A 12297-nucleotide genomic window follows, 5' to 3' on the forward strand; every position below is an offset into this window, starting at 1 on the left:
CGACGTGCAAACAAAGCAGCACGGCACGTGCGGCTCTGATTGAAACCTCGTGCAGCCTCATCACTCATCCCACCCCTCCTCCTCCTCCACCACGTGTTGCGGTCGCGTCTCGGTTCAGGGGAACACGGAGCAAAGGTGCAGCACTACAACTCCCCGCTCACGCCACTTGCTGGAAGAAGGGGAGGGAGGGAGGGACCTTAGCTCTCTGGCCTCTCTGTGTCGCTTGAGCGTTCCCTTCTCAACTTCGATATACGACGACCTCAATACGCATCTCTTAGACAATAAACACGGGCGTCTCGCCCTGCGGAAGGGACGCTTAATCGAGACAATTCTGCGTGCTCACCATACCGCCGTGCCAGAGCAATAAGCCGGTGAATGAGTGACGACAACGACGACGATGTCGCGTGTGCACGCGCGCTAATGGTTAACCACGTGGTGGCGGGCAGGCGAGGGCCTGGAGACTCCTCGGGCGGTCTCTCTCTCTCTGTCTCTATAACCCACCACGGGAGTCTCGGAGCCAGCCACTTGCACCTTGGCCGCTGGCGGTGGTGGAGGTGGAGGCAGTAGCGTTGCTGCTGATGCTGGTTGTTGGTGGTGGTGGTGGTTGTGGTGAGATGTGCCGGTGGTGGAACTAGCATGTATGTATGAACTTCTTTCGCGCCGTACGTAGCCAGCCGTGCTAAGCGGAGGTGCGGGGTTAGCACAACAAACTGATAGTGGTGGTGGTCGTGGCACAACTGGTGGTGGTGGTGCTTGCTGCTGTTGGTGGTGGTGGTGGTGGTATTGGTACGACTGATCGTGGTGGTGGTGGTGGTATTAGTACGACTGATCGTGGTGGTGGTATTGGTAAGACTGATCGTGGTGGTGTTGGTGGTGGTGGCATTGGTACGACTGATCGTGGTGGTGGTGGTATTAGTACGACTGATCGTGGTGGTGGTATTGGTAAGACTGATCGTGGTGGTGGTGGTAGTGGTGGTGGTATTGGTACGACTGCTCGTGGTGGTGGCTGCTGGTGCTAGTTGTACCGAAGATAACCCATCATGGACCCGTGGGGAGCGAGCGATTCTCAACATCCTCCGCACGCGGGAGTGGAGGTCGCGCCATCAAGCCAGCAGCAGCATCAGAGTAAGAAGTTGACGGCGTTCCCTACGGGTCAAGAAATCCAAGTTCGTCTCCGACGGATCTTCACACGGTGAGAGTAGCACCACGGAATCTCTGCACCGGTGCGGTGCGCGACGTCTCTGACTGTTCAGTCCTCTTGGTCAGGGTCCACTCTCGTCTCGTGATGATGATGATGATTGTGATTATTTTCACGCTTGTCAAGCCAGGAAATTCTCACCACGTTGTCGTGGTTCGGGGTGGACGGGGATAATTCGAATATGACGGGAAAAAACCTCAACGCCACTTCAAAGGGAAACATGAAAGGCGACGTTTCGGGCAATGACCCATCACACATAGATATTACAATTCAGTCATGTGACTGGTGATTCTTTTTTTCTCTTCGGATTCGGACTCGTCTATTGTTGCTGTGGTTTTAAACAACAACAACAACAAAGTTAAACCAAACACGACAATGTCACCGGTATTGTTCAAACATTCCCAATGCTGAAAGAACACCTCCAAATGACTCAATTGGGATCGCACAGCAACAGAAGTAGCAGCATCGCCTCCTCCACCGCCTAACCAAACCGTTGACTTATGATTGTATCTCGTCGCGACCCGCGTGGCTAATGGACAACTGCATGGAATCTGTCGCCCGTTTTGTTATTAACCCAACACGAGGCTATAAACGCAACTTTTTATATAATTCTAGATTTGAAGTTTTCGTGACTGCAAGGATCCATACTCTTTGGTTCTTTCGGTAGAGTCACTGCACTCCCCGCCTCCTGAATCTCTCCTCCCTGGCTCTTACCCCCCCCCCCCTCCTCTTACCTGATATAATCGATTGTCACAAACAGCTCTCTTTGCCCACCACAGTATTTTTTGTTTCTTACTGTGGTTGTCCCACCTGATGACGGAAGCTTGTGTTGCTTCCGAAACGTCGTGATTTAATTTAGTTATTTCTAGTTTGTTTATTTTTTTTTATTGTATTAATTTTTATTCTTATTTTATTTTTTCACCTACGTGACTTTACCGAAAGAACCAACGAGTATTTAGATTATCTCACCAGGTAAGGCCCACACTAAGCTGCTGTATAGTTCGTTTTTTTCAAAACCGACCTGGCTATTACAAATGATCGTGCAACGAAGTGGCTTCCCATCATCGTCATCATCACGTGGACATGTATAACAGGCAAATACTCTAAACGCGTGACGTTGATTCTAAATGTGGAGGGGAAAAACCGGAGGACCCGGAGAAAAATCCACGTGACCGCTGGGAGAGAAACACCGCAAACTCCAAATATACAGCAGCAGGCGTCAGGGTCGAGATCGAACCCACGACCTCCTGTATACCAGGCGAGGTAGTTAACATCTCATAGCCACCGTGATGATGATGAGAGAGAGAGACATGCAGACTCCAAATATACAGCAGGCGTCAGAGTCGAGATCGAACCCACGACCTCCTGTATACCAGGCGAGGTAGTTAACATCTCATAGCCACCGTGATGATGATGAGAAAGAGACACGCAGACTCCAAATATACAACAGGTGTCAGGGTCGAGATCGAACACACGACCTCCTGTATACCAGGCGAGGCAGTTAACATATCATAGCCACCGTGATAATGATGATGAGAGAGAGAGAGACGCAAACTCAAATATACAACAGGCGTCAGTGGAGATCGACCCACGACCATCTGCATACCAGGCGAGGTAGTTAACATCTCATGGCCACCGTGCCCCATCACGCCCCCCCCCCTCCCACCAACACTTACACGGCAACTCGCCAAACCAACCACTCAAGTGAGCTTTAGACCCCCACGTCCACGGCTCGTGATGACTGCGGGGGCTATAGGGGGGTCCCACTTTTGAGGTGGGGGGGGGTGCCCGCGCCCCTCTCAATTTGACAGAACAGAGAGGTGGATGCCGAATGACTGACGTTCATCCATCATGAGCAGCAGCAGTAGCCCTAACGGCCTGTTCTCAAGGCTATACGGGGCGGGCAGATGGTTACCTCTGTCTGTATGTTCTTGGTTCTTTCGGTAAAGTCACTTAGAAGGGAAGTAATATAATAATAAAAATAAAACAAAATAAAATAATTCTCACGACGTTTCGGCCACAACACAAGCAGCCGTCTTCAGGTGAAGACCAGGTCTGTCGAGGCGACAGCGTCTAAAAGAAAACACCACCACGCTTGGAGCGTCTATTTAAGCTGGGTTGGAAGGGGGGGGGGAAATGCGCATTGGCAAAATAATCTGCATATCAAGAGGAATTTAGCATATTTATGGGAAATGCAGGAAATACAGGAATGCGATTATGTATGTTACAGGGAACTGGCCTTGAACCTAGCTCTGGGGCAGCTGCTGTCGCTACTCATCTGCGGCACGGGCGTGTGCAGCCAGTACCTGCAGGAACACGGCGTGAACACCCCAGTGTTCCAGAGCTTCTTCAACTACGCACTGCTGCTCCTCGTGTACGCGGGCATGATGGCGCTGCGCCGCGGTCAGTCCAATGCCTCTTGGGAAGCCACTGGGAGCTGGGCCCTTGGAAATCATCGAGTCTGAACACTCGTTTCTTTACAACTGCTTATGCGTGTTTAGTTTGTTGTCCTTCCACTCGGCTACGATGAGCAACGGTTGGCTACGTACGGTGCCAAAGGCGTTCAACATTCACACACACATACACACATACACAACAACAACAACAACAACCGCCATTCGCCACGACGCTTGTGCCAGGCCATGTGCACCTTGAGGCCACGTGAAGTGTCGAACGCCCGCTGGCAGGAGGTCACGGGGCAGACCCAGGTGCCACGGGTCGACTGACTGAGATGACCGAGATGACTGGCTGATGCACCACCTGTGCCGCCTACTGTGCCAACTTGCTGTATTTTAGCCACCCGGCGCTCCGCACGTTGTTGTGAGCGTCGCTCCTCCGCCCTCCGTTGTTGTTGGAGGGCAACTGCCTCCAACTGCCCAGTAGCGTCCTTCACGAGCCTCCTCCACAGAGGCCGATCTTGACACCGCTGGTACACATACACACATACATACACACATACATACACTGGAGCTTTGCACTTTAAAATCTAGATCTAAAACTCATTTATCCCAGTGGGCCTTACCTTGAAAACTCGTATAGCTCAGTGGGCCTTACCTGGCGAAATGGAAAAAAACAGTACAGTTTAGTTTGTCGCACCAAATGGTGCAATTGCGCGCACAGGAGCTCTCCTACACACGCGGTGCTGAAGCAGTAACGCACTCGCAACACTGTTGGTTTGTTCGTGTGTCGGGTGGAGGAGGGTATATGACACGAACAAGCACGCGGAGATCTGACCCAAACATCAACTGGGAATGGTCACGCCGGTCGCGAAAGTCCGCCCGTGTTAAACTGACACCACCCCACCCACACCTCACCATCCAACTCACCCAACCTACTCCTCTCCATCCAACTCACCCCACCCACACCTCACCATCCAACTCACTCCACCCACACCTCACCATCCCACTCACCCCACCCACACCTCACCATCCAACTCACCCCACCCACACCTCACCATTCAACTCACCCCACCCAAACCTCGCCATCCAACTCACCCCACCCACACCTCACCATCCAACTCACCCCACCCACACCTCACCATCCAACTCTCCCCACCCACACCTCACCATCCAACTCTCCCCACCCACACCTCACCATCCAACTCACCCCACCCACACCTCACCACCCAACTCTCCCCACCCACACCTCACCACCCAACTCTCCCCACCCACACCTCACCATCCAACTCTCCCCACCCACACCTCACCATCCAACTCTCCCCACCCACACCTCACCACCCAACTCTCCCCACCCACACCTCACCATCCAACTCACCCCACCCACACCTCACCACCCAACTCTCCCCACCCACACCTCACCATCCAACTCACCCCACCCACACCTCACCATCCAACTCACCCCACCCAAACCTCACCATCCAACTCACCCCACCCACACCTCACCATCCAACTCGCCCCACCCACCCCTCGCCATCCAACTCGCCCCACCCACACCCCACCATCCAACTCACCCCACCCACACCTCACCACCCAACTCACCCCACCCACACCTCACCATCCAACTCGCCCCACCCACACCTCACCATCCAACTCACCCCACCCACACCTCACCACCCAACTCACCCCACCCACACCCCACCATCCAACTCGCCCCACCCACACCTCACCATCCAACTCACCCCACCCACACCTCACCATACAACTCACCCCACCCACACCTCACCATCCAACTCACTCCACCCACACCTCACCATCCAACTCACCCCACCCACAGCTCACCACCCAACTCACTCCACCCACTCCTCACCATCAAACTCACCCCACCCATAGCTCACCACCCAACTCACTCCACCCACACCTCACAATCCAACTCACTCCACCCACACCTCACCATCCAACTCACTCCACCCACACCTCACCATCCAACTCACCCCACCCACAACTCACCATCAAACTCACTCCACCCACACCTCACCATCCAACTCACCCCACCCACAACTCACCATCAAACTCACCACACCCACACCTCACCATCCAACTCACTCCACCCACACCTCACCATCCAACTCACTCCACCCACACCTCACCATCCAACTCACCCCACCCACAACTCACCATCAAACTCACCCCACCCACACCTCACCATCCAACTCACTCCACCCACACCTCACCATCCAACTCACTCCACCCACACCTCACCATCCAACTCACTCCACCCACACCTCACCATTCAACTCACCCCACCCGCACCTCACCATTCAACTCACCCCACCCACACCTCACCATTCAACTCACCCCACCCACACCTCACCATCCAACTCACCCCACCCACACCTCACCATCCCACTTACTCCACCCACACCTCACCATCCAACTCACCCCACCCACACCTCACCATCCCACTTACTCCACCCACACCTCACCATCCAACTCACGCCACCCGCACCTCACCATCCCACTCACCCCACCCACACCATCCAACTCGCCCCACCCACTCCTCACCACCCACACCTCACCATCAAACTCACCCCACGCACACCTCACCATCAAACTCACCCCACCCACACCACACCATCCAACTCGCCCCACCCACACCTCACCATCCAACTCACCCCACCCACACCTCACCATCCAACTCACCCCACCCACACCTCACCATCCCACTCACCCCACGCACACCTCACCATCAAACTCACCCAACGCACACCTCACCATCCAACTCGCCCCACCGACACCTCACCATCCAACTCACTCCACCCATACCTCACCATCAAACTCACTCCACCCACACCTCACCATCCCACTCACCCCTCCCACAACTCACCATCCCACTCACCCCACGCACACCTCACCATCAAACTCACCCAACGCACACCTCACCACCCAATTCACCCCACCCACACCTCACCATCCCACTCACCCCTCCCACAACTCACCATCCCACTCACCCCTCCCACACCTCACCATCCAACTCACCCCACCCACACCTCACCATCCAACTCGCTCCACCCACACCTCACCATCAAACTCACTCCACCCACACCTCACCATCCAACTCGCCCCACCCACACCTCACCATCCAACTCACCCCACCCACACCTCACCATCCAACTCTCCCCACCCACACCTCACCACCCAACTCACCCCACGCACACCTCACCATCCCACTCTCCCCACCCACACCTCACCATCCCACTCACCACACCCACACCTCACCATCCCACTCACTCCACCCACACCTCACCATCCAACTCTCCCCACCCACACCTCACCACCGAACTCACCCCACGCACACCTCACCATCCAACTCTCCCCACCCACACCTCACCACCCAACTCACCCCACGCACACCTCACCATCCAACTCACTCCACCCACACCTCACCACCCAACTCACCCCACTCACACCTCACCATCCAACTCACTCCACCCACACCTCACCATCCAACTCACTCCACCCACACCTCACCATCCAACTCACCCCACCCACACCTCACCATCCAACTCACCCCACCCACACCTCACCATCCAACTCACCCCACCCACACCTCACCATCCAACTCGCCCCACCCACACCTCACCATCCAACTCGCTCCACCCACACCTCACCATCCAACTCACTCCACCCACACCTCACCATCCAACTCACTCCACCCACTCCTCACCATCCAACTCACCCCACCCACACCTCACCATCAAACTCACCCCACCCACACCTCACCATCCAACTCACCCCACCCACACCTCACCATCCAACTCACCCCACCCACACCTCACCATCCAACTCGCCCCACCCACACCTCACCATCCAACTCGCTCCACCCACACCTCACCATCCAACTCACTCCACCCACTCCTCACCATCCAACTCACCCCACCCACACCTCACCATCCAACTCACTCCACCCACACCTCACCATCCCACTCACCCCACCCACACCTCACCATCCAACTCACCCCACCCACACCTCACCATCCAACTCACCCCACCCACACCTCACCATCCAACTCACTCCACCCACACCTCACCATCCAACTCACCCCACCCACACCTCACCATCCCACTCACCCCACCCACACCTCACCATCCAACTCACCCCACCCACACTTCACCATCCCACTCACCCCACCCACACCTCACCATCCAACTCACCCCACCCACACCTCACCATCAAACTCACTCCACCCACACCTCACCATCCAACTCACCCCACCCACACCTCACCATCCAACTCACCCCACCCACACCTCACCATCAAACTCACCCCACTCACACCTCTCACCGTCTATCGCGCAGACGACGGGAACTTGCTGGACGTGCTGAGGGCTCGTGGCTGGAAGTACGCGTTGCTGGCCCTGGTGGACGTGGAGGCGAACTACCTGGTCGTGAAGGCCTACCAGTACACCACACTCACAAGCGTGCAGGTATTACCTGGTAGTGAAGACGTACCTGCACACCACACTCACTAGCGTGCAGGTACTACCTGGTGGTTAAGACGTACTTGTACACCACACTCACCAGCGTGCAGGTACTACCTAGTCGTTAAGACGCACCTGTACACCACACTCACCAGCGTGTAGGTTTAGGGAGGTGTGGGAACGAGACGACTGAAGGAGAACTTATATCTAAACTATTTTTATTTTACCAGGTAAGCCCCACTGAGCTGTGTGGCTCCTTTGCAGAAGGGACCTGCCCACAAGTGATAGCCCAACGAAGTGGCTCATCGTCGTCGTGTGGAAATGTATAGCAGACAACTACTCTAAACACGTGTTTTTAACATTTTAAAACTGGAGGACCCGGAGAAAAATCCACGCGACCACGGGGAGAGAGACACCGCAAACTCCAAAAATACAGCAGGCGTCAGAGTCGTGATTGAACCCACGACCTCCTGTATACCAGGCGAGGTAGTTAACATATCTTAGCCATCGTAATGATGATGAGAGAGACACGCACACAAACTCCAAATATACAGCAGGCGTCAGGGTCGTGATCGAACCCACGACCTCCTGTATACCAGGCGAGGTAGTTAACATCTCCTAGCCACCGTGATGATGATGAGAGAGAGACAAACTCCAAATATACAGCAGCAGGCGTCAGGGTCGGGATCGAACCCACGACCTCCTGTATACCAGGCGAGGTAGTTAACATCTCCTAGCCACCGTAATGATGATGAGAGAGAGACAAACTCCAAATATACAGCAGCAGGCGTCAGGGTCGGGATCGAACCCACGACCTCCTGTACACCAGGCGAGGTAGTTAACATCTCCTAGCCACCGCGGTGATGATGATGAGAGAGAGACACACAAACTCTAAATATACAGCAGCAGGCGTCAGGGTCGGGACGTCTGTGAAAAAGCGCTCTAATGCTCATTGGCTTCCTCCAGTGGGTCACGATGATTGGGGGAACAGAAGAGGGGGGGGGGGTGTTGGAGTAGGGGTGGGTGGGTGGGTGGGTGGGGGAATTGGGAGACGAGAGGGGTTCGTGGTTGAGATCGGGGGGGGTGGGGAAGTAGATGGAGGGGCCCTGAGGGGAGGGGTGGAGGCAGGGCTGGGGGTGGAGGGGTGCAGGGATGGGGAGGGATACGAGTTTGGGATAGGAGGGGGGGGTGTTAGATTTGGGGAGGATGGGAGGGGGGCGGCATGCCCGGGAGAGGGGGTGGGTGGGGGGCACGGAGCCATTTCGGATACCACAGCCATCAAGAGGTTGTCATCCAGACTTGTGACTCGGATATGCCTGGGGGGGTGGACGCTGACATCCGGAGTGTCCGAGCGTCGTGATTGACGCGCTGTCGTGATCCATGTCGTTACAAACAAAGTGTACGCACGCGGCTTTTGCCGGGCTGAGCGCACGCGCAGAGGGAGCGGCGGAGGGTCACGGTGACGAGTTGCTCGGTTAAGGTTGAAGTGAACATCGTGGTGCTTAAACCTCTGTCCCCTCCACCCCCTCACCTCCATCCCCCCCTCCACCCCCTCTCGATCCCCCCTCTCCACCCCCCATCCCCCCTCCATTCCCCCCTCCACCCCCCTCTCCACCCCCCCATCCCGCCTCCACCCCCCCTCCACCCCCCTCTCCACCCCCCCCTCCACCCCCCTCTCCACCCCCCCATCCCGCCTCCACCCCCCCTCCACCCCCCTCTCCACCCCCCCCCTCCATCCCCCCTCTCCACCCCCCCATCCCCCCTCCATTCCCCCCCATCCCCCCTCCACCCCCCTCCCCACCCCCCCCCATGCTCCCTCCACCCCCCTCTCCATCTCCTCTCCACCCCCCTCTCCACCCCCCCATCCCGCCTCCATTCTCTCCCCCCACCCCCCTCCACCCCCTCTCCACCCCCTCTCCACCCCCCTCTCCACCCCCCCATCCCCCCTCCATTCCCCCCTCCATTCTCTCCCCCCACCCCCCTCTCCCACCCCCCTCCACCCGATCCACCCCCTCTCCACCCCCCCATCCCCCTCCATCCCCCTCCATTCTCTCCCCCCACCCCCCTCTCCCCCCTCCACCCCCTCACCCCTCTCATCCCCCTCTCCACCCCCCTCTCCACCCCCCCCATCCCCCCTCCATTCCCCCCTCTCCACCCCCACCCCCCCTCTAGCCACCCCCCTCCACCATCTCTCACCCCCTCTCCATTCCCCTCTCCATCCCTCTCCAACCCCCCCCCCCAGCTCCCTCCATTCTCTCCCCCCACCCTCCCCCCATCCCCCTCTCCACCCCCTCTCCACCCCCCTCTCCACCCGCCCCCCCCCCCCCGCCCCCCAGCTGCTGGACTGCATGGTCCTCCCCGTGGTGTTCGCCCTCTCGTGGTTCTTCCTGCGCGTGCGCTACCGCGCGGGTCACGTGGTCGCCGTGGCGCTCTGCCTCGTGGGCGTGGGGGCCATGGTGGGGGCCGACCGCCTCACGGGGAGGTCGCAGGGCGAAGGTGACGACAGCTGACCGGCCAACATCGTCACCATCACCATCATCATCATGGTCACCATCGTTATCATCACCATGGTCACCATCGTTATCACCATCATTATCATCATCATCACCATCATCACCATGGTCACCGTCGTTTTCACCATCATTATCATCATCACCATCACCATGGTCACCATCGTTATCACCATCATTATCATCACCATCATCACCATCATCACCATGGTCACCATCGTTATCACCATCAGGATCACCAAGTTGATGAGACTGACATCCATGACATCCTCAGCAGCAACAGCACCACAGCCTAGTGAGGGTGTCCCAGACAACCGTCCGAAGAAAGAATTTAAACTGTCCCCCGCATGTCCCCCCGCGTGTCCCCTCGCGTGTCCCCTCGTGTGTCCTCATGTATCCCCACGTCCCCCCACGTCCCCCCATGCGCCCCCTGTGCAACTCTGCACGTGTCCCATGTATCTCCCACGTGTGCCCCACGTGACCCCCACGTGTCCCTGCATCTTCCCCATGTCACCCCCACGTGTCTTCCATGTGACCCCCACGTGTCCCTGCATCTTCCCCCATGTGACCCCCACGTGTGCCCCACGTGACCCCCACGTGTCCCTGCATCTTCTCCCACGTGTCCCCACGTGACCCCCACGTGTCCCTGCATCTTCTCCCACGTGTCCCCCACGTGTTCCCCACGTGACCCCCACGTGACCCCCACGTGTCCCTGCATCTTCCCCCACGTGTCTCCCACGTGTTCCCCACGTGACCCCCACGTGTCCCTGCCTCTTCCCCCACGTGTCTCCCACGTGTTCCCCACGTGACCCCCACGTGTCCCTGCATCTTCTCCCATGTGTCTCCCACGTGGCCCCCACGTGACCCCCACGTGTCCCTGCATCTTCTCCCATGTGTCTCCCACGTGCCCCCCACGTGACCCCCACGTGTACCCCACGTGACCCCCACGTGTCCCTCCATCTTCCCCCATGTATCTCCCATGTGTCTCCCACGTGCCCCCCACGTGACCACCGCCCCAGCCTCTAACCGCGCGCTGGGAGATATGCTCGTGGTGGCCGGGGCCGTCCTCTACGGAGTGTGCAACGTGTGCGAGGAGCAGCTGGTGCGCTCCCGGGGCCGCGTCGAGTTCCTGGGCGCAGTCGGCCTGTTCGGCACCCTCATCAGCGGCGTGCAACTGTGAGTCGTGTTGGAGAGGGGGGGGGGGGGTGGGGGATGTTTTATTTAGTGGGGGGCGGGGGCTTTGAGTGGAGGTGCCGCCGTCTTGTTGATGGTTTGTGAGCCCGCTGGACTTCGATTCCATCTCCCGGCATGGAATTTGAAACAATGGGGGGGGGGGGGGGCAAGCTTCTTAAACTCCACGCGGCAGCAGTGTGATCGGGTTCGCCTATGACCGGCAGGTCACGTGTGGTGGGGTGAAGTTTGGGTAAACTCTCCTACAGCCTCCAAGACCGTACTGGTCCCGGCGTGGAAGATGACAAATCATCTCCAAACGCGCCGTCAAAAGCTCTCCCCCCCCCCCCCCCCCTGAGTGGAAGTTCTTCCACCAGCAGCGCCGTGAGGAGGCAATTGCAGGAGCTGCGTCTTTACCTTTTGAGTGGGGCGGCGGTGGTGGCGGCGTTTGAGAGAGACGGAGAGAGTGGAGAGATTCTGAGCGGTGGCGAAGATTCTGAGCTGAACATCACAGCAGGGCAGAGGTCGCAAACGGGTTTTGA

The 12297-nt window shown here is 57.5% G+C and overlaps 1 protein-coding gene across 1 annotated transcript; it reads left to right on the forward strand.

Moving 5' to 3' along the window:
- The first annotated feature begins 483 nt into the window (after nt 1-483).
- LOC133351644 (solute carrier family 35 member F1-like) lies at nt 484-11765 on the forward strand. The gene is made up of 5 exons (XM_061567001.1): nt 484-1192; nt 3429-3601; nt 7954-8081; nt 10412-10571; nt 11605-11765. Exons 1-5 carry the CDS (start codon nt 1041-1043, stop codon nt 11763-11765), a joined length of 774 nt encoding a protein of 257 aa, XP_061422985.1. The 5' UTR covers nt 484-1040.
- Nucleotides 11766-12297: the final 532 nt, after the last annotated feature.

Source organism: Lethenteron reissneri, chromosome 5 (genome assembly GCF_015708825.2).
Source record: "Lethenteron reissneri isolate LAM-NWPU_2019-01 chromosome 5, ASM1570882v1, whole genome shotgun sequence".
Taxonomy (NCBI): domain Eukaryota; kingdom Metazoa; phylum Chordata; class Hyperoartia; order Petromyzontiformes; family Petromyzontidae; genus Lethenteron; species Lethenteron reissneri.

Coding starts and splice junctions, on each gene's coding strand:
- LOC133351644 (XM_061567001.1), top strand. CDS start 1,041: ATGGACCCGTGGGGAGCGAGCGATTCTCAACATCCTCCGCACGCGGGA. Junction 8,082..10,411: donor CCACACTCACAAGCGTGCAG/GTATTACCTGGT, acceptor CCCGCCCCCCAG/CTGCTGGACTGCATGGTCCT. Junction 10,572..11,604: donor GGGGAGGTCGCAGGGCGAAG/GTGACGACAGCT, acceptor CCACCGCCCCAG/CCTCTAACCGCGCGCTGGGA.